This window comes from Nycticebus coucang, chromosome 24 (genome assembly GCF_027406575.1).
Source record: "Nycticebus coucang isolate mNycCou1 chromosome 24, mNycCou1.pri, whole genome shotgun sequence".
NCBI classification, from domain to species: Eukaryota; Metazoa; Chordata; class Mammalia; order Primates; family Lorisidae; genus Nycticebus; species Nycticebus coucang.
In genome coordinates this window covers 23,320,892-23,343,556 of record NC_069803.1, presented here as the reverse complement: position 1 = coordinate 23,343,556, position 22,665 = coordinate 23,320,892, and the positions used below count along the sequence as shown (strand labels likewise).

The window sequence follows — 22,665 nt, the reverse complement described above, 5'->3', positions numbered from 1 at the left end:
AAAGGAGTGGCCTGCAAATTGAGTCTAGCTTGGAGGAGGCCCAGGTCCGCCCAAGGTACTTGTGTCCAGGTGGTAGATTAGTTGCTGGAGCCCAGACAGCTACTTGCCTTGACCCTGTGCTTACGTGAGGTCTCTGCCCCACCAGGTGGGGCTCTAGGTAAGGGCATGGGCAGTGGGCCCCCAGCACAGGGTCCAGCTACTCTAAAGCTCCTTCTGTTCCAGGTGCCCATGGGGTGGACAATGAGGCTGGTGACAGCAGCCCTGTTGCTGGGTCTTGTGACGGTGGTGACAGGAGACGAGGAAGAAAATGATCCATGTATCTACGAGTCCCTGTCGGACGAAGATGCTGTCATGTGCAAGTAAGGCAAGGACAGCTGGGTGGCGGGAAGCCCACGGGTAGCCCTGGAGGCAGATCTTGGGAGAAGGTCTTAGGAAAGGGTGTTTCCACAACCAAGAGCACCATCTCCCAACCCCACTCTCTTGGGAAAGGCCCGACAGAGTCTGGAGGCCACCCTGATGGAGGATGACACTGAGAAAAGGGCTTTGAAACAGGTTCTGTCTTCCAGAAAGTGCTTCTCCCAGGGCTGAGAGGTCCGTGGTTATAGGTTGGCTCCCCATGGGTCTTCCAAATGTGAGAGGCCTCGGTGAGGGCTGGCCTTCCTTTTCCTGCTGGGACCCAGAAAAAGAGAGACCCTCCCTACTGTCCAGAATGCCCCCACCCCCGGCACCCCCAACAAAGCAGCCTTTTTTTTTTTTTTTTTGAGACAGTCTCACTGTATCGCCTTGGGTAGAGTGCTGTGGAACAAAGCAGCATTTAAATGAGAAGTGGCAGTTTCAAGAATGTGTGTGATTGGACCCTCCCTGTATGAGAGATTTTTTCCCAGTAATGGACCCCAGGAATACTGGGACAGAGGGCCCCTTAGGGAGTGTGCTGGATGGAGCCCCATGATGAGGGTGGCTGAGGCTAGCTTCTTCCCTTCCAAGGACACAAACCTCTTTCACCCTCTCTGTCTCTGCTGGCTAGAAAAGCAAGTCTTTTTCTGGACTCATGGGTCATGCCAAGGGACCCCTAAGCCTCTTTGCTGCCAGCCTACTGGCTGAGGAGAAGGGACACCCCACTGATCCCATCTCTGAGAAAGGGAAGAAGAAAGGGACTCTCACCTCTTACTCTTTCTTTTTCTATCCATTTGAATTTGGGCAAACATGACAATAAAAATGCCTTCTCTTTAAAAGTTATGTAGTTGAATCCTAAAAGAAAGTAACAAATTCCATATCAGTACATTTTGAAAAATCTTATTAAACAGTTCTTGGTGAAGTTTTTGTGTAGGAGAAGAGAAATATGGCTGCCTCTCACATGCAGGCTCTAGTTTTCTAGGTGTTTTGCTCAGTGGACCTGGAGCTGGCAGGCTTCTCATGTGGACAGGTGCAAAGGTGAACCCCCATAAGCTGGAGAGGTCAGCTGGGCCTGCACCAGGCACCTGTGTGGTCATGGGAAGTGACCAGCCTGAGGCTCCACAGACCCTAGGCTCTACCTTGCAGAGATCCACATTTTGGTGCCCTGATGACTTGTGCACCCATAGGTGGGCATGTGCCAGGTGCTCTGCTAGTTTTGGTCTGTTTCGCTCACTTCACTGTCATAACGAACCTACAAAGTAGGTATGATCATCCCCATTTTGCAGATGAAGAGTCCCCAGAGATTAAAGAACCTGCCCATGGTGCTTACAAGGCTCAGAAGTGGTAGAGCTGGATTTACCCCCTTGTCCGACTCCACACTTGCTCTTTCCCCCGACCCCTGCTTTCACTGATGACCCTTATCCCAGGCCCAACACTTCTCAGGCTCAAGCCAAGAAGGGTCATTCTCAGGGCTCCTGGAATATAGCAGCAGGAACCCAGATTTATGACCCTCCCTAAGGGTCAATGCTAAGAAAGATGTCTTTTGATTGGAAGTCATCATTGCAAAAGGGAAGCTTTGTCATTATTACTGCTGAATATTTGTATTTATAAAAGATCCTCACTGAAATGAAATTAAAATACATCATTGGCATGTTGGAGCCCTGAGGAGAGAGTGGTACCTCCTGCACTGGGCTCCCTCCCCCCAATATTCTGACCTCACCAAGAGCCCCCCAGAGAAGCCACTTCTCTTCTGGATATTTGGAATCTAATAGGGAATTCTTGGATATAGGACTCAAAAGTAGTACTCTCTAAAGGAGGAATTGTATATACAGTGACACGCAGTGTGACAGCATTGTTAAGGGAGAACCTCTTTGGGAATCAGCCCTTGCCTAACTCTGAGATACGACAGATTAGACACAAAACCTCTGAGAGTCAAGACCCTGGGTTCGGTCTCAGAACCGTGGTCACTCAACCTTTAGCTCAGTAATGAATCTACCTAATCACCCTTGGGGCAGCCCTGGGGAGCTCCCCTGGTGACAGAAGCTGCCGCCCAAAGTCCTCCTTGTCCCAAGACACTGGCTGCTCCTCTGTAACTTCAACCCATTCTTTCTCGTGTGGGCCTGGGAGCTGCGCAGAACTAGTCTAGTTTCTTCTCTTCTTGAGGGTTCTTCACATGTTTGGAGATAGATGCTACGCCCTGTACCTTCACCCCAGCTCCTCCCTCCCAGGGCAGCCACACCCAGCCCTTCAGCCCCTCCCCAGGGGCCTTGGTCACTGCTCTTTTTACAGTGTGGTGCCCTATACTTTCACACTGAATACCATGCAGCAGAGCTGGGGTGCCCACCAGACCCCTTCTGTGAAGGCAGCCCAAAGTCCCATGGGCCTTTTGTCACCCTTTTCCATCTTAGTCTATTATGAGCCTCTAACAAATGTACCTCAGACTGGGTAATTTTTAAACAATGTATTTAAAATATAAATAATATATATATATATTTATAAATATATATCTTTTTTATATAAATATATTGTTGGCCAGGTGCAGTGGCTCATGCCTATAATCCTAGTACTCTGGGAGGCCAAGGTGGGTGGATTGCTTGAGCTCAGGAGTTCAAGACCAGCCTGAGCAAGAGCGAGACCCCGTCTCTAAAAATAGCTGGGCATTGTGGTGGGCACCTATAGTCCCAGCGACTTAGGAGGTGGAGGCAGGAGAATTGCTTGAGCCCAAGAGTTCGAGGTTGTTGTGAGCTATGATGCCATGGAGCTCTACTGAGGGCAACAAAGTGAGAGTCTTTCTCAAAAAAAAAAAAAAAAAAAAAAAAAGAAATGTATTGTTTATTCACAGTTCTAGAGACTGGGAAGTCCAAGGTCAAGGTCAAGGTGCTAGCAGATTTAGCATCTGTTGAGGGCTTGCTCTCTGCTCCACAGATGGGGCCTTCTTGCTGCATCTTTGCATGCTAGAAGGAACCTCTTCTATAAGGGTGTCTTTTATAAGGATGACTTATCACCTCCAAAAGGCTCCCCCTCTTAGTATGATCACTTTGGGCATTAAGTTCCAACATCACTCAGACCAATGGCCCTTACTCTGGGGTGGCTGAAATTCTGAGCCCTTTCTACAAGTACAGCTGTGTTTCTCTGATCCACTTCTTACCATGGCAGAGAGACTCAAGTGACCATCTCGCTTAAACAAGCCTGGAGAAAGTAAATGACTCCCTGCGGAAGCTGCGTGGTACAGGGAAACGTATGGACAAGCCTATTCTATTAGCTGTCTGTTGCCGCACAACAAATTACCCTGACACTCAGCAGCTGCAAACATTTATTGTCCTGCAGTTTCTCAGTTTAGTCATCTGAGAGATGAAAATAATGGGGACAGCTGCTCCGAGGCGTCGCTGTATTAAATGAAATAACACACATGTGGTACAACTGACCGATTGGGGTGGCCCAATAAATGCCATTCTCTTTGTTCCCAGTCCCTTAGGCAGTGCAAGTTCATGACAAAGCTGGGACCCTGCTTTGCTCTCTCCGTTATCTAGGGTGCCTTTAAATCAAGGGTGCCCCCCAATCTCAGGATAGAAATGAGAACGTACCCCATGGCAGGTAAACCACAGCAGCCAGCACGCCAGGTGGCAGGGTTGAGGTTTTTGGACTTAAATGCAAGTTTTAAAGTGTATTCTCACTAACTTGAACGTTTGATTCAGTATATCTCAGGCTTGTCCGGATCTTCTTCTTTTTTTTTTTTTTTTTGCAGTTTTTGGCCAGGGCTGGGTTTGAACCCACCACTTCCGGCATATGAGGCCGGCGCCCTACTCCGTTGAGCCACAGGCACTGCCTTCCTGATCTTCTTTTAAGTTAATTTGATCATCTTGATAGTCACCGATCATTTCTGTGCCATCCGTAAATCAAATAGATTGGCCTTCTGTGTCCTTCTCCAAGTGTCTGACAAAACTGGGGAGCAGGACAGAGGCCTGCACATGGCCCATGTGGAGAAATATACCATCTTCAAATTCTGGACTGGCAACGCCCCAGGGATGTGATAAGAAGGACAGGGACATGATCTAATCCCCGGTCCCCTGTCCTTCCCGGGCACTCCCTGTGGCTCCAGGCCCACTCACCAAATATCAACTTGCTGATTTCACGTGTTTAAGTCTTTTAACATTTGCAGTTATCCTACTGGGATCGCAAGGGGAGACTTGTTACGGGGGCTCTGCCCAGAGTTCACCTCCTCCCCGGGCCTTGGTGTCCCCATTCCAGGCGCGCTGCCTGTTCCTGTCTCTGCCCCTGGAGGGCTCCCTCTTCTCTGCCTCACGTCTCTATAGCTCCGGTAGGGGCAGGAAACTATGGCAGAAACAAATCAGATGGTCCTTAAAATGCTGCTGCTATGAAGGAAAATGGAAATTCATCCCCTGAAATTTCTTTAAAAGCTGCTAAAACCTTGCCATCCAAAAACAATTGCCATACATGCGGGAAGAGGAGAAAGAAGCAAGTGCTGTCAGCAAGCTGATGACTTGTGGGACCAAGTTTCAGCGGTGCTGGTCCTGGAGGTGTCCTGTGTCTGTGCCTGTCACCATGAGGTGGGCTTGGCTGCCTTTGCCCAATGCTGGGCTATAGGAGCCCCTAGAAGGGTAGGAAGGAGGCCGTGGGGCTCCCCACCAAGAAGCTGCCCTGGCCTTACCCCAGGCCCCAACCTCAGGGAGCCACCCCCAGATCTGTGTCCACATCACATCCTCACGGGGGGGGGGTCACCTTCAGGTGTTGCCCCCAGCAGGACAGCTGTGGGTGGTCACTGCAGGCCACATGTGGAGGAGTTCAGCCATGCTGGGCTGTTGAGAAAGTCTGGGGACCTAGGACCACCACCCCCTGTGCCCCTTCTTTCTCAGTACATTGTCTTCACTGGGTTAACCCTGCAGAAACTGGGCTTTTGGTGATAAAATGTAACAGAAGGACAAGTGAAAAAAGTTTTAAAAAATATCTTTTGCTGCCGGACGTGGGATCTCATGCCTCTGAATCCTAGTACTCTGGGAGACCAAGGAAGGAAGATTACTTGAGTTCAGGAGTTCAAGACCAGACTGAGCAAGAGTGATACCCCCATCTCTACTAATAATAGGAAAAAAACCTACTTGGGCAGCATTGTAGCAGGGGCCTGAAGTCCAGGCTACTTGGGAGGTTGAGGCAAGAGGAGCGCCTGAGCCCAAGAGTTTGAGGTTGCTGTGAGCTATAATGACACCACAGCACTCAACTCCAGGGCAACTGAGTGTCTCCAAAAAAAAAAAACCTTTCCCAAAGCCTGCCTTATGTTTCTGAGTTTCAAGTGTAGGTGAGCACTGAAGGTCAGCCCCAGCAGAGCTATGGTGCGTGTTTTTCCTCTGCTGCAGCCTCTGTCCCCTTGTTCTGTGTCATGTTTTCTCCCCTTCCAGGATTGCAGCCTCTCAAACCTCTTGTGCTCTCCAGACCTTTCTTCTCAGGGAGAAAATGGATAAGTGAGTTCCTGCTACCGACATAGCAACTAGATATTTTATCCCCTGAGGGATATTTGCATTTTGAAGGACAATCTGGCCCAATGTTTAACCCAAAGAAGTACATGATTCAACTAATGGTGAGGTTTCAGGCATGGGAGCTCTTGATTGCTTAGGGGAGCAAGACAGTGTCTTCCCAAGGCTGTGCTGACCTGCTAAACCCTTCGCTCTGTAATAACAGCATTCCTGAAAAACAATATGTAAATATTGTTCTTATAAACCCATCTTCACCCCAGGCCAGGCGAAGTGGCTCACACTTGTAATCCTAGCACTCTGGGAGGCCAAGGCAGGTGGGTTGCTTGAGTTCAGGAAGGTGTTTGAGACCAGCCTGAGCAAGAACAAGATCCTGTCTGTACTAATAATAGAAAAACTAGCCAGGCGTGGTAGCACATGCCTGTAGTTCCAGCTACTTGGGAGGCTGAGGCAAGAGGATCACTTGAACCCAGAAGTTTGAAGTTGCTGTGAGCTGTGACACTACGGCACTCTAGCAAGGGCAACAAAATAAGACTGTCTCAAAAACAAAAAGCCATCCTACTTTAAAGATGCTGACCAAGTTTGCCTAAGGACGTATATTCATCTTGGGAAGTAAACGCTAATGATGGTTAAGGCTTTCTGACACGTTCAGTGTGCCAGGCTCTGTCCTAAACATTGCCTGCCATCTTTCTTCTTACACCAGCCCTGTAAGGGAGGTATTGCTCTCCCCATTTTACTGATGAGGAAACGGAGACACAAAGAAATCAAGTGACCCATGGGTCACAGACTAACCCACGGCTAGTTTAGAATTTATTCCTATTTGACTTTATAATTCTAACAGTGCTAGGCTGAAAATTTGTGTACCCCAAGCTGCCCTAAAAGCCTGACACGGGGCACCCTCCTCCCTCTCTCTGTAGGGGCCTTGAAGTTTACTACCCAGAGGTGGGGAACATTGGCTGTGAGTTTATTCCTGACTGCAGCAACTTCAGACAGAAGATCACCTACTGGCCTGAGCCGATAGTCAAGTTCCCTGAGGCCTTGGATGTGAGTAAGCAGAACTGGCCTGAAGGGGGAGAGGTGGGGGTTCTTGATGCCCTCTGAGCTTGCTCATGCAGGCACTTGAAGCTCTGTGCAGTCATTTGAGTTGGGTCTGGTGGCACCAGATGGCTGTTTCCATAAAGATATGCCTACCCTGGAGTGGCCCCATGGCCTTGAGGAGGAGGCTGGGGACCTGTGGAAGGGTTGCAGGCCTGGGGCTTTGGTGATTGTCAGAGATCACTCTTTGCAGCCCTCTTCCTACTCCCCTGAACCCCCAAGTCTGGCTCTGCAGAGGCTATGTGGAGACCAGTTGGTGTGTGCTTTGGAGTTGGCAGAAAGAAGGAAGAGATGAAGGGTGAAGGAGGAGTCCTGTTGCAAGGTGCATGGGCAGGACTTTCAGAAAGCTCTTCTGAGCCAGAGAGAGGCTAGCATGGACCTGGACAGAGCTTCCCAGGTAGGCTAAACAAGCAGAGGTCAGCGCATCGTGATCTTGTGTTGCAATATGAGATGCACTCTTCTTTCACTCCAAGTTGTCTATAATAGAAGACCAAAGCATTTTAGGAATGGAAAATAGTATTTCTTTTACTGAAAAGTGATTAGTACCGTCATATTCTGGAAGCCTGTCTTGGACTGGGGATCTGGAAAGCCTGGGGAAGTGTCATATAAGTGGGAAGTGGGGCTGCTCTGAGCAGCAAAACATGTCCTTGGGGGGACTGCTCAAGTCTTTCGGTCACTGCTTCTTCCATCCTTGATTCTTGGGCCAGACTGAGCCTCCAAAGTTTCGGTGGTAGTTGTCCTCTTACTTTCTTTTGTGTTAAGGGAGGAGGTGCTGGCATTGACCTAGGCACAAGGAGTGGACGTGACCAAGACTCAGGTCTTAAATGTGTGGAAGTGGAAGGGTCAGGGTCAGGCTATGACTAAGCACACACACCAGGTGGACCTTCTGGATCACCTTCTGTGTAAGGTGGTGGGGAAGGGCCTGTGGAGGTTGTTCCTTGCTCTCCTGCTGCCCTGGGCAGGCCTGACTGTGGTCAGTACCAGGCCACAAGCTGGGAGGGCAGCAGCAGATGGATTACTCAGATCTAGAGGGTGGGCTTTCCTTTCTTTCTTGAAGTGTTTTTCACTATCAGAGAGAAACAGATTGTCATGTTTCACAATTTTTTGTTTTGTTTTTTTATTTTTGTTTTTTTGAGACAGTCTTACTCTGTGGCCCAGGCTAAAGTACAGTGGCGTCATCATAGTTCACAGCAACCTCAAACTCAACCTGACCTCAAGCGATCCTCCTTCCTTGACCTCCCAAAGTGCTAGGATCACAGGTGTGAGTCTCCATGCCTGGCATGTCTCACAATTTGAGGCTGTTATCACGAAGCTTTGATAGGTGTCCTCTATTTGCAAATATGACAAACATCCTTCCCTTGGGAGACCTGGCAGGAGGCCTTCTGGGTTTCTTCTCCTGCCACACTCACATACACACAACACACACACACATATGTGAATACACACACACATGCACATGCAATCTGCCCTCCTACTGGGGAACTCTTAGCCCAGGACATACTGTGGACCGCCAAAAGAGGCAGAGAAAGGGAGGCTGTCGTGATTTTAACTCTTGCAACAGGAGGTGAAGGGCCACAGACTCAGGACAGGAACCCAGTCTCTCAGGGACTATTATATGTGACCCTGTAGGGAAAGACTCTCGCTTTATCATTAATTCACTTGTCCTCTGTTTTTCCGCTGCTGGAGTAAGGGCCAAAGGCTTTCGTAGGCTGGTGACTGTCTTCATGAGGTTCTGGGCAAAGGGCTCCTTTCCACGTGCTGATGTTACTGCATATGTCCACTAGATGGCAGTGCAGACTTTCTGAGCGCCTGGCGTTTTTTGTGGAGGGGCTTTGAAGCCAGTTGGGAAGGTCTTTGCTTTGATTCGGTTCATTTCGTACTGATTGTTCTGGGATATGGGCCCATAACACAGAGACAACAATGCGCCTGCCATGTTCTGACATCTCCTGCTGTTAACAAGCCCATCCAGTCTCAGCCCAGGGGTGGGGTGGGAGAGAAAACTGATCTGGAACAGAGACTAGTGGAGGACACCAAGCTGTGATCAGGAAAACCAGGAGGGTAAAGATTTCAAAGGAAGTTCAGGTCGAAGCTGTGGGAAGAACAGTTTTATACTACTGTATAGCTACAGAGTTTATGAAAATGTAACAGACCCCTGAGAGGGCAAATTTGCTTAGTGTTATCAAAAGCTACCATTCATTGAGTGTCACTTAATTCTTGGTACTATTTATACATCATTTCATTTAATTCTCTCATCAAACCTACAAGTTAAGTATTTCATTACTCAAGACTGCTGGTGGCAAGGGACAAAAAGCCAACTCAAACTGGCTTAACCCCCCCAAAGAAGGGGGAACTTATTGGTTCACAAAACTGAAAACCCCAGGGATAACTTCAGGTTGTGGCTGGATCCAGGTGCTCAATGTCACTAGAAATCTGTCTCTCGACCCTGCTTTTCTGTGTGTACATGTGCTGTTTTTATTTATAAAGAGATTCTTTCTCTGTAGTGACGAACACAGCCCTAGCAGCCTCAGAGATTTATGTTTGATCAATTTATTAGTCCCCATGGAAATACGCTGACCCTTTTCAAACATTAAATGTCCTGCTTGGGTCACATACCCATCCCTGAACCAAAAAGTGACCATAGGAAGCCCCATGTAATATACAAGGAACAAGAGCAGAGCAGCCTGGTTGCTCTGAAGGAGTGGCAAGGTGCCATTTAGCAGGAGGAGAAGGGATGTTGGGGGGATTTCAGTAACCTGGCCAAGTGCAGAGCTGGGAAGTGGCGGAGCCAGAGTTCAAACCTAGGTCTGCCTAATTCCAGACCCCACAGATGTGGCTGGTGGAGCCCTGGTAGGGCTTGGAGGGGGACACCAGGGGAGCTGACACAGCCATTGGGATGGGGCAAGGGGAAGCCATGCCTAGGTAGACTGGAAAGGGGAAGGCAGGGCGGACAGTACTTGCTAAGGAAAGTGGTAGTTGGAGCTTAAGGGGCTAAGTGAACAAAGCCCTGGAGAGAGAGAGTGACTGACGAGGTCAGAGAGGGTATTATCTGGGACAAGGGTCCTGAGTACTTAGGGCAAAGAAGAGGATGAAGACATTTCCTGTGGGCCCAGGGCCTGATGGAGAAGGGTAGGAGTTGATGACTGGCCCTGTGGGAAAGGTGCCTTGCTTCCACGTGATTGACACCACACCACCAAGTCAGTGGCCACCCGCAGACTTGCCCAGAGAGTCCCCAAAGTAAGCCTGTGGCCCCTGGAAGGAAGGGTACAGTGGGACAGGCTACTTTCCCACCCTTGGCATCTTTGGACCCTGCCCCCATCCCACTGCCTCCTCTTCCAGGAAGTCTTCCCTGACTGCCTCCCTCTGGGCTCCACCTGCATCCCTGGCTGATCTCTTCTTTCTCTGAGCTTTTCTAATGCCCCCCCACCCCCTAAACTGATGTTTACTTCCTTCTGCCTTGTACTGCAGTTGCTCACTCATTATAAGCTAGAACAAGGCTGCGTTGTGTTTCTGTGAACACCCGCAGTTTCTACCAGCATTACAGATCCTTTTTGGCTGACTGGGTGACCAGGTGAGTGAGTGAATTAATGAATGCATGAAGGAATGAATGGCAGGTAGAAGAGCATCTCCTGGAGGGTGAGCTGTGAGCCATGTCAGCCCAATGGTTGACTCTTTTAAGCTGCCGAGTGTCCTGGGGCATTTGAAGAAAAGCGGCTGAGCCTAGTGGACCCCAGGGCAACAGGACTGTCCTTGGGGTAGGTGCGAGCTGGAGAGTGGGAGGGAAGTGGGTAAGTGACTGACGAGGAAGTCGGCGGGGTCACAAGAAGGCAAGTAGTGCAGGGCAACGTGGCCGGCTCCTGTGCCAGCCATTGCTGAGAGTAAGAGGGCTAAGAGGAAGCTTTTCTCCCCTGGCGCTCTGACAAACATTAAGAGGCAAAACATTTTTAAATGCATCCAGTTCTCAAGCCACTGAAAACTGAAAGGCCCCTGAGAAGCTTCTTGACTGGGAGCTTATTCTTCACCTTAAATTTAAGCAGCTGGAATCCTTTTGAAGTGAAGAAATTGCCTTTAAATGGGGAATGTGCGTTGCATTAGAGGGAAGGAACAAAAGGCCACAGCATAGTGTTCTGTCCTGCTGTCCCTCAAGTTTCCAATTAGGCTTGGCTCTGGCTCTGTTTCCCTCCTGGGAAAGCAGGTGACCCTGAGGGTCCCACCTGGCTGGGCCAGTGCATCCCCATGTCAGCCCAGACCTGCGCTGCAGTTCCCCTGGGGACTATCTCCTCACCCTCATCAGCCCCGTGTTTCAACAAGGAGTTTTTAGAGGCCTGGAAATCTGGAGACCTGCATGGGTGGTGGAAGTCACAGACTCTTCTCTCCGCAGGAGACCTCGGAGCTTGCCAGCCCATCCCACACCCTCCCCTATACACGCAGAGCAGACAAATAGGGGCTGCCACAGTCTCAAAATGATTAGCTGAAGCAGGGCATGGCGTCTGACACCTGTGGCAATTCTGGTGCGGCAGCCCCTTGTGGGTGGAGCAGGGGTGAGGGTGAGGTCTCTGATCCGGGCAAAGAAGGGGTGCAGAGGCAGGCCTAGAGGGGTGTGCACACACAGATAGAGGCTCGTTGGTTCAGGGATCTACAGCCACTGCGGGCTATTTGGTGTTAGGGATGGGAAGTGACTCACTTAACAAATATTACTGAACACACACTGTGTGCTGGCACAATAGTGCTATTGATTCAAAGATGAAAGACACCATCCTGGTGCTCACAGGACAGGTGAAGAGACAGCCAGGTAGCCAGCAAACTTGGGGACACGGGGTGTCAGGGAGCAGGCACCCAGCAAGGGCTGGATGGGAGACAGGGGCACACGGGAGGAGCCAGGAAGCTGCAAGGGCTTGGATTGTATCTTGAAGCCTGGCTGGGGAGGAGGAGATCGCAAATCTGATCAAATTCGCCAGCCTGAAAATCAAATGGCGATGTGATCGCAAATCAGATTTGAGATTCAGGAAGGTCATTCTGGCAGAAGGAGGAAGAGTGGAGGGAGGGTGAGATTGGAGGCAGGGAACCCATCCGCCTTCAGCAGGAGCTGCGGCGAGGGCGTAACCCCTGGGAATGGGTTTGAGAGACGGCAAGGAGGTGAGATCTGTGGGGAGGTGAGATATGTGATGTGCAGGCCTGTGGGTGAGGGTGAGGCTGGGCATACGATTTAGAATCTACACAGGACCTTTCCAGAGTGCAGGGGAGCACCATTCATAATGATGCTGGGAACACATGGCTCCAGCCAGCTGGGCTGTGTGTGAACCCTCATGCTGGTGCATTCAGCAGGGAAGGATCACAGAGAAGTGCTAGGTTTACAGGGATGGCAGCCAGTGGCAGCGACTTCTGCACCCATGGAGTTGGAGGGTGCTGCGGCGCCCAGAGGCAGCTGCCGGTGGGCAGGCCTCCTGCCTGACATGAAGAAGGCAGGCCTGCAGCTCTGGATTTGGGTCTGCAGCATCTGGGCGGGGGAGGACTCTATGAGGGGACAGGCCTACCTGGGGAGAGGACAGGCTCACTTGGAGAGACAGTGTACAGAGGTTACCAACAGCCAGCCTGAAAGGTTGGGCTATACAGGCCACAGGAACCATGCATCTGGCTGACCACGCTGTCAGGCACCCCTATTAGGAGTGGGCTATTCACATCAGGGGAAGAGGTACCAGGAATGTTTAAGTGCTGGCGGGAGGGAGCAGGTAGAAAGGGCAGTGCCAGCATCCTGGTGGCAGACAGAGGGGCGGGGCCTATCGAAGACTGGACAGTGAGGGTGGGGGTCATAGAAGTGGAGATTTTGAAAGGTGTCTCAGACACCTCAGAAGTGACAGATTGGCCACTGTCTGGAGGTCAGGAGTGGCTGAGTGGGAGGTACTCCTAAGGCCCCAAATAAGATAGGCTGGGAACAGGAGGGGACAGTGAAAAGGGGGCAGGAGTTCAGGTGTGTTCCCAGGGGGCTAAAGACTGCTGGAGTCTCCCAGGCCCACCCTGTGAGCTGGAGCCCTGGAGCAGCCAGCCCTGCCCTCCCTGCAAAGGCAGGAAGTAAGGTAGAAGGTGTCATAAACTACGGAGTACAGGGCTTTGGGGACAGAGGATGGGGAGTACTCAGGTCATGGGCATTGCTGGAGAGGTGAGGGGGGGAGAGGCTGCTTCCATCCAGGTCGGAGAAGAGTGTGGGATCTGGGGGATTCCAGGATGATGGGCTGGGGCAGAAGGTAAAGTCAGGACTGGGTGAGGGGTCCCCTGTGGGGAGGGGACATATAGCATGATAGTTTAGGGAGGAATTACTGTGATGCCACTTTAGCCCCGTGCCTGGCACCTAACTAGAGCTTAATACATGGTATCCTATTGGTTGTCATTTTGTAAGAAGAGATGGGTTTGTAGTCTTAGGAATAGAGGAGGAAGGGAAGAGTGGGGCTTTTTGAAGCTCTGGGAGGCCAATGATTTGAGGCCCAGAGGCAAGGAACCAAAATTGTAAAAGAAGTGGGGAGGCAGACAGGTGGAGCCACACCTGGAGGAGCAGGTGAGGACAGCGCTAGGGGCCCAGGTGAGGGCGCATCCAGGGGAACCTGCTCCTAGGTCCTGTCGTCCTTTGTCCCTGGCTCCTCAGCTCACGTGGTCAGAGTCTGCCCAAATCACCCAGCTGTTCCCAGGGGCTTCTCTGGGCACAACAGGACCAAGTGAAAAGGAAACAACAATTATTAGCATTTCTAAGTTTGGAGTTAGATTTCCAGGTTGCACAGAAACTCCCCGTGCAGGATTTCACAAGATCCTCCTAGTAACATGAGGAGGAGGGCTGAGTAGGGACTACCCATGACTGCAGCTGAGGGATGCTGCCCAAGGTTATGTTTGCCAAAGCCGGAGAGTGGAGGAACTAGCCCCGGACCACAGGTTTCCTGCCCTGCTGTCCACTGCCCTTTCTTCTACATAATTTTGCCTCTTGGATCCACTCTGATGCCTGAAACAGCCCCTATTGTTGCTGCTGGACTCATGGGGTCATGGGTGTCATTCATTCATTCATTGGAGCATATCCGGAGGGAGTTCTACTCTTAGGCCCTCTGCCAGATACTGGTGCAGGAGCTGGGATAGGAACAAAATAAACCCGTCCTGCCCACGATGGGCTCTCCTAATAGTAAGAATGGTAATTGTTATTACATGTCCATTAAACACCTGACAGCTAAGGGGTAACTATGTAAGAATGAACTCTGGGCTCAGCGCCCACAGCACAGTGGTTACGGTGCCAACCCCATACACAGAGACTGGCGGGTTCGAACCTGCCTGGGCCAGCTAAACAATGACAACTGCAACAACAAAAAATAGCCACCTGTAGTCTCACCTACTTGGGAGGCTGAGGCAACAGAATCACTTAAGCCCGAGAATTTGAAGTTGCTGTGCAGCTGTGACACCACAGCACTGTACCGAGGGTGACATAGTGAGACTCTGTCTCAAAAAAAAAAAAAAAAAGGAACGAACTCTGAGTTTAGGCGACTATCTTGCGCATTATGAAGCATCTCCTTTTTGGTCATCACTCTCAGCCCTCTTTAATCCCAGTGCCTTTTTTTTTTTTTTGCAGTTTTTTGGCTGGGGCTGGGTTTGAACCTACCACCCTCAGCACAGGGGCCAGCGCCCTACTCCTTGAGCCACAGGCAATGCCCAATCCCAGCGCCTTTTACACAACTTCTGGTGGGACCTGAGCCCGCCTCCAGGAACTTTTCATTAAGCCGGGCCCTCCCTAGTCCCAGGGGACCCGGCTGGGGACACAGGCAGACTGAGTGTGTGCTGGAAGACTGAGCATCCGCCACCTCAGCTGAAAGCTCCCAGTCAAGAGCTGGGAGAAAAGGTTCCAGATGTTTTTCAGATCAAATAGTGTTTCTTTGAAAAAACTGTGTGGGCTGCTCTGTAGAGGGGGCATGTGGGGCCTGAAAGGAGAGTTCAATGGGTTTGCATCCTGTTTTTTTTTTAGGCATTTAGCAAGTGTCAGCATGGGGCTCTTCACATGTTTGGGATCTGTTCACAGTGGTCTGTTGGGAGTGTCAGAAAGCCGCCTTGGATTTTAAAATAGCTGCCTGGCCTTTGTTGCAGCCATTTAGAGGGACAAACACGTGCATTTTGAAGGCTACAGTGACTAGTTGCCTGCTCTCCTTGGAGAAAGACAGTGGTGGCCTGAAGACGAATTTTGAGAACGGTTTTGGGGATTTTTTGAAGAGTAATAATGTTACTTTTTACTTGTTTAAACTTGCAGGCTTGGGGGTGGGGAGACGTAAGGGGGAAGTGGGATGGAACCTCTGCTGGGGACAGCACCTGCTGCCCTGAGGTGTCCCCTGGAATGTGACAGCCCACCCATTGGGGAATTACTTGAGAATGGGGTGTGGTGGCTGCAGGGGGCTAGAGCTGTCACAGGATCCCAACTTTAAGGGTATCTGTCACTCTTTCAGAGACCAGTGCACTCTGACACTTTGGAAAGGCCTTTGTGCTTTGTAGAGTCCGGCAGCATGAACTGACTAGAGCCCAGATCCCCTGGCCCCTCAGCATGAACTGACTAGAGCCCAGATCCCCTGGCCACTCAGCATGAACTGACTAGAGCCCAGATCCCCTGGCCCCTCAGCATGAACTGACTAGAGCCCAGATCCCCTGGCCCCTCAGCATGAACTGACTAGAGCCCAGATCCCCTGGCCACTCAGCATGAACTGACTAGAGCCCAGATCCCCTGGCCCCTCAGCATGAACTGACTAGAGCCCAAATCCCCTGGCCCCTCAGCATGAACTGACTAGAGCCCAGATCCCCTGGCCCCTCAGCATGAACTGACTAGAGCCCAGATCCCCTGGCCGCTCAGCATGAACTGACTAGAGCCCAGATCCCCTGGCCGCTCAGCATGAACTGACTAGAGCCCAGATCCCCTGGCCGCTCAGCATGGTCTTTGCCTCACCCATTCCATCCCTATTGTCTCCAACTATTTACTCGGGGTGACACTGACCGTTCTCTGGCTATCCCAGCTCCGAGCTAAGTACTTTGCAAATGTTATCACATTAAAACATGCAGCCACCTAGCGCTGTAGGCATGACTACCTTCGATTTATAGATGGGGAAACTGAGGCACAGAAAGATTCTCACAGCTCACAAGTGATGGAGTCAAGCCTTGGAACCAGGTCTGTGTGGATGCAAAAGCTCATGCCCCCTGACCCCTCTACAGAGCTGCTTCCTGACAGGTGGAAAGCAGCTTGCAGTGTACCCCAAATAGCCTGAGATGTCTCCTGACGGCCACCTTGGCCTCCCTAAGCTCCGGGTCTGGGGAAGAAGGAAGCCAATACAGGGAAGGCGTAGGTTGTGGGGTCCTCTTATTCAGTCACCTCCCTTTATAAATGGGCTAATGGTGGTCAGGCAACGTGAAATGACTTAGGCAAAGGGCACGCGGAAATCAGACACCTTCTGTTACTTCACTGTTGGTTAGGTCTGCACTGCTGACCTGACATAGAATTAGGAGAAACTACGGGCTATTCAAACTCCCAAGCCTGGGTTCTACCCACCTCGTGGGGAATGCAGAGGGCCTGTGCCATGGCTCTGGTGTAAGGCCAGAGGGTGGGAAAGGGAGGACCAGTCACCGCTTCTAGGCGGAGCTCCCAGGCAGCCCTGGTGGGTAGGCGGAGATCGCCTTCTGCTATCACTCCAGGCTGCAATTAGCAAAGCTGCCACCAGGGGGAGAGTGGTGACTGTCATCCTGGGAACCCAGAGCGGGCTGAGAGGCTGGGGCCTCCAAGGCAGAAAGGCCTTGCAGAGGGCAGGGGAGGGGGTCCTGATTTGGGTCTTGTGTGCACACCTCTGCAACACCCTTCTCACTCTTTTCCAGTTGTTGGTGGAAACGTCCTTTGCTATTAACTTGTAAATATCCCTGGAGTACATTGCTCTAAACTTGGGGCTACCAATTCAAAGTGTCTTCAAAGATCAGGTCCCTAATTAGCTGAGTGAAACAGTGAGTTGCAGGTTGGGGCAGGGGGATCACACCAGTAAGCCTGGCACTCTGGGAGGCTGAGGCAGATAGATTGCTTGAGCTCAAGAGTTTGAGACCAACCTGAACAAAAGTGAGACACTCATCTCTACTAAAAATAGAAACATTAGCTGGGTGTTGTGGTGGGCACCTGTAGTTCCAGCTACTTGGGAAGCTGAGCTGTGAGGATTGCTTGAGCCCAAGATTTTGAGGTTGCTGTGAGCTGTGATGACGCCATGGCACTCTACCCAGGGCAACAGAGTAAGACTTGGTCTCAAAGAAAAAAAAAAAAAAAAGGAAGGAAAGAAGGCAAGGAAGAAAGAAAGTCAGTTGCATGCAAAGGAAGCCTACTGGCCCCAAGAATGGCTTCTTATGCCCTACTCTGGATTAAAAGATTTGCTGATGGTCAGTCCCTTGCTTATCTCCGCCCCCCATCTGCAGTTTTTCTGTATGAATACTCTGGCAGGAGTGCATTCGCTGCCTTCCGTGGCTTGGTGTAGGGAGCATTCAGCACCTTGAGTTTGAGAATCTCCCAGGCCCTGGCTGTGCACAGACCTGGAGGCAATCCTGGTGCTGCTGCTTGTAGGTGTGACCTTGGGCAAGCTACTTCCCCACTCTGAGATTCCTTTTCCTCACCTTAAAACGGGCAGAACAGTCACTTCCAGGGTGAGAGTGAGTGGTCGTCAATCCTGATCTTCCCTGATCCACCAGCAGTGGGTGACTTCCTCATCCTGGATGGGTGTTTTGTCCTCTTGGCTTCCGTCCACCCTCTGGATGTGTCTTCACACTTTTGGTTCTTTATGTCCTCAGCTCCTTTGCTAGTTGCTCCTCTTCTCCCAACCCCTCTCCTTTGGGGGCCTCCCCCAGTGTCAGGACTTTAAATAACTATCATCTCTGTGATCATGGTTTCCTATACAGACCCCCCACATGAAACATGACCAGCTCCAAGTGCCCAGTTCCTGCCCCACCACTCCAAACCTGCCCTGTCTACAGTCTTTCCCCATCTTTGTGAAGAGAGGCCCCAGCCTCCCAACTGTGCGGGGGAGTGGGCAGCTCTTCTTTCTCCCACCATGCCGCAGTGCCCAGGGATACAGATGCAGAAGATGACCCTCTCTCCCCTCCACTGCCAACATCCTGGCCAGGGCCAATGTCCTCTCTACCCAGGTTATCGTGACAGCCTCCCAGCACCATCTCTGCCTCCCAGCCTCCCCACTACCATCTCTGCTTATCCTGAGCACGTGGTCAGTATATTCTTATTCTAGCAGTCATGGTGAGCCTTTAAATCTGCAGGCCAGAGCCAGGTGCGGGTAGCTCACGCCTATAATTCTAGCACTTTGGGAGGCTGAGGCGAGTGGATTGCTTGAGCTCAGGAGTTCGAGGCCAGCCTGAGCAAGAGCAAGACCCTGTCTCTAAAAATAGCTGGGCGTTATGGCTGGCACCTGTAGGCCCAGCTACTTGGGAGGCTGAGGCCGGAAGGATCTCTTGAACCCAAGAGTTTGAGGTTGTGAGCTGTGATGCCACGCATTCTAACAAGGGCAGCAAAATGAGACTGCCTCAAAAAAATAAAAATAAAAAAATATATAAATCTGCAGGTCAAATTGGTTCATGTCTCTGCTCAAAATCCACAGTTCCTTCCCAGTTCAGGTGAGGAAGACCAAAGTGCCGACTGATTTTGCAGGCCTGGTGTGGCCTGGCCTCTCACTTCTGGGCCTTAGTTCCCTACTGTTCTGTGCTGCCCTGTTCCCCTGGCTCCAGCCTCCTGGCTGCCTTTCTGCTTCTCGACCACACCAGGTGTGCTTTAGGGCCCTGGAACTCAGGTGGCCTCTACCTGGACCCCTCTTCCTTTTCATAGCTCAGGTCTCACATCCCTGTCTGAGGGGGTTTGACGGTGTACCCAGAGATGAGACTGGGAGAGGTTCAGGCCAAATTTGATGAAACGAGACAGAGACTCCCCTGGGCAAAGATGGCAGCTGTACTACGTGTGGTTGGGGTCTTGTTTTTATATTGGGGGTGGTGGGTGGGGAGATTCTACGGGTCGCTGGAAGGATCTTTCCATCAGAACTCTTGGGGCAGAGCCAGGTAGGCCTTTTGTTTTGGGAGGGGAGGAGGAGAAGGGTTTAGGCCCCTAACACTATCTCCTCCAAATCTTTGCTTTGTCACCTTCCCAAGGAGGCCTTCCAGGTGCTCCATCCTGAGTCCCATATCCCTCTTAACTTCCTTTCATTGTACTCGCCACCTTCTTGCCTAGGGGAAACTTTCCATCTGTGATGTTTTTTGCTGTGTGTTTGCTTTGTCTGTTCCCACTCCACCCTCATGAGGTCAGGAATCCGTGTCTGGTTTATTCCCTGGCGTATTCTAAGCACTAGGACAGTCGTGGCCATGTAGTAGGCACTTGATAAATATATGCTGAATAAAGATTACTGGATGAAGATTACAAGAGGTCATGTGTGTAAAGCCTGTGCATGCCTGGCACCAGAAGCATTCAGTAGATCATGGGGGCCATGGTGGGTAGTGGACAGTCTTCTCAGACACCCAAGTGTGACTGCAGCCTTGCAACTTGACAGCTGAGACAAGGCAATGGCTAGTGGATATGGTGTTCAAGACAAAGGATTTGCTTTTGGTTTTTAGGGATGAGAGGTGATAAAGGGGAGGAGGGGCAGCGCCTGTGGCTCAGTGAGTAGGGCGCTGGCCCCATATACCAAGGGTGGTGGGTTCGAATGTAGCCCCAGCCAAACTGCAACAACAATAACAACAACAAAAAATAGCCGGGACGGCGCCTGTGGCTCAAAGGAGTAGGGCGCCAGCCCCGTATGCTGGAGGTGGTGGGTTCAAACCCAGCCATGGCCAAAAACTGCAAAAAAAAAAAAAAAATAAATAAATAAATAGCTGGGTGTTGTGGCGGGCATCTATATATAGCTACTCAGGAGACTAAGGCAAGAGAATCACCTAAACCTAAGAGCTGGAGGTTGCTGTGAGCTTTAATGCCATGGCACTCTACCAAGGGCAACAAAGTGAGATTCTGTCTCTTTAAAAAAAATAAAAAAGGAGGGGGGAGGAGGAGGGAAGTATCTCATCCCGGGTGAAGAGGAGTAGATCTATGAGGCTGGACACAGGGCTATGCAGATAGTAGACACTCAATAAACCTACAGAATAAGTGAGCAAGCCCCTTACCTTGTCACTAAATGCAGAACTGACTTTGGCAAACTGGCCATGCAGCCTTGGTGAGAAGTTTGAGGGCTGGATTGAAGAGAGAGTGACGGGTGATGGAAAGCGGCTCTCCTGAGGCTGGACAGAAGGGGACGCCTGCAGTGTCCTCTCCTGGATATGTCCCGAGGCATCCACCCTCTGTTCGGCATCACACCATCCTGCCTGGTACTTTCTGAGTCTAAGGTCCCTTGGGTGATCAGAGTGAAGAGAAGACCCACATCTCAGGAAGTCCCAGGTTCCCTCGGTCCCCAGCACCTCTCCTTCATGAAAACCTGATGCTTGGTGACATGCAGTGTCAGCAAGACTGCCTCCAGCTCTTCATCTTGCGAATGGAGTGACGGTTAATTTCAGGTCTGGAATCAGATCCCTGATGTCTAATGTGCTGAGACTGAAGCTTCTTGCCGGCTCTCCATACATCTGGCACTCCCCATCCTCCCCCGCCCCCACCTCCGATGGGAAGTGGGGCTGCATGAGGTGCACCTTTTTCTGTGTGTAATTGCAGAGCAGCTATTTCCTCCTCCCTGTTCATCTCTTTCATTCACTAGCAAGATCCAGGGCCCTGTGGAAAGTACCTGCGAGGCTGAGACCCCTGAGGTGGGAACAGCAGACAGGCTGGGTCCGGCAACTCCCTGGCCACCACCACCTCTGGCCTGGCTAGGATTGCTGCAGAAGCCAAGTCCAAACCCCACCTCTCCCTGGCTCAGAGCAGTCGACAGAAAACCAAACCCACACAGCCATAAAATGACCACAAGAGCAATATCCTGTTAACTGTGGGTGATCTCAGGGCAGAAAAGCTCTGCCCAGGCATAAAATCGAAGGCCAAAGTCATAAAGAAGAAGGGTGAATGTGAGTCGCAACAATGTTCGCAACTTCTGCACTTAAAAATGTCATAAATAAAATTAAAACCCAGCAACAGAGAGAGCATATGTGCCACAAATATGCAAAAGATTATTATCTTTATGCATAAAGGGCTCTTACGTGTCAATAAGAAAAAGATGAATACTCCATGGAAAAAGAAGACAAAAGATGTTAATCAGCGATTATAAAAAGAAAGTTCATTCCAAAGATGCGGGAAGTTCAATTCCATTTATAATACAAAAAGTTGCCATTTTTTAAAATGGTGGATAATTTTATTTAAAAACCAACCAAAAGGCACTTTGTGTGTGTGTTTTTAAGGAGAGTATACATTTCAGGTAGAAGTACAAATTGCCTCAGCCTTCTTGGAGGCTGATTTGATAATGTGTATTAGAATCATTAGCATGTTCATTGTGTTCGAACAGTTATTTTAGTTTTAGAAATTTATTCTAATCTGATCTCTTAATCAGAGACATACACAAAAATTTATGTAAAAGGATGTTCATTTGTAGTATTATTTAAAACAGCAGGAAAAAGAAAACCATACTAAATGTTCAACAATAGATTGGTTAAATAAAATGTGCTCTATCCGTATGAAAAAGTACTGGAGAGCCATTGAAAATCCTGTTCTCAAGGAATATTTGAGGCCCCTGGGAAGCCTTACAATATATTTTTAAAGGAAAGATACCAAATGATAAAACAGAAATTTCACAATGGTCCCAATTTTCAAAAATTACATCTTTTTATGCATGCAAAAATAAAAGAAACTAGACAAATGGAGAATACATCAAAATGTTAACATTGGCGAGCTCCTTCAGGGTTGGGATTAAGGGTGATTTTTATTTTCTTCTTTACACTTGTCTGTAATTTCCATATGTTCTCCAACGAATGTGTATTACTTTAATAATAAGAAAAAAATGCTATTTGGGGGGAAAAGTGAACGCTAAGAGGAAAAGGCTTCAGCTACCCAAATGGTCTGAGTGCTGGTTGCTGTGGAAACTGTAACTTTGAATTGCCCAACTTTTTGTGAATTACTCTGCTGCTCTGCGGGGTTAGTGCTGGTGCTGGATTCAGCATTGTCCTGGTGTGGGCACGTGGCTGGGGGGAGGTAAAAACCGAGGGGCCTTGCCTAGGGCCAAGGTCCACAAGGGGGGCCCTCTGGGTTTCCTCTTGGTTTCTTCTCCTCTTCTGGAGAAGGTCCTGGAGTCCTGCAGCAGATGCTGAGGCACAGGTTGCCCTAGGTCAGCCAGGGAGCTAAAAAGAAGCCCACTGCCTCTGTGGAGTATTTGATAATTCTCATTAATTAGCCTTGGCATCTAAAGAAAGACAGGGTCCCAATCATGGTTTAGAAGGTAGGGCAAGTGGCTTTAGTTTTCTTTCTGTATTGATGAATAAAGGCAGGAACTTACTTGCGTCCCAGGGAGGGTTCACTGAAGTTGGGCATCTAAATGGAAGTCCTACTCCCACCTGAGCCCTGCCCACTGACTCTGTCTGACCTTCCTTCTCTTTGCCACAGGAAAGCAAATGTCTGCCTTGAAGTGGGGAAGGGGGGAGGTCAAAGATGAAAGGCCTGGAAGCAAGGAGGCTGGATACCAGGTAACCCAGGACGAGCTGGTTGCAAAGGCAC

At 50.2% G+C, this 22,665-nt stretch overlaps 1 protein-coding gene across 7 annotated transcripts in view; it reads left to right on the top strand.

Annotated features, from left to right (window-relative positions):
• The window catches only part of PEBP4 (phosphatidylethanolamine binding protein 4), a 203,746-nt gene that overhangs the window by 5,768 nt on the left and 175,313 nt on the right, over positions 1-22,665 (top strand). For 5 of the 7 annotated variants that reach the window (XM_053578575.1, XM_053578576.1, XM_053578578.1 and 2 more), the window contains exons 2-3: positions 223-359; positions 6,794-6,920. In XM_053578575.1, coding sequence (XP_053434550.1) covers positions 229-359; positions 6,794-6,920 — 258 coding nt within the window. In that variant the 5' untranslated portion in view covers positions 223-228. The other 2 variants (XM_053578580.1, XM_053578577.1) reach the window with 2 other exon arrangements.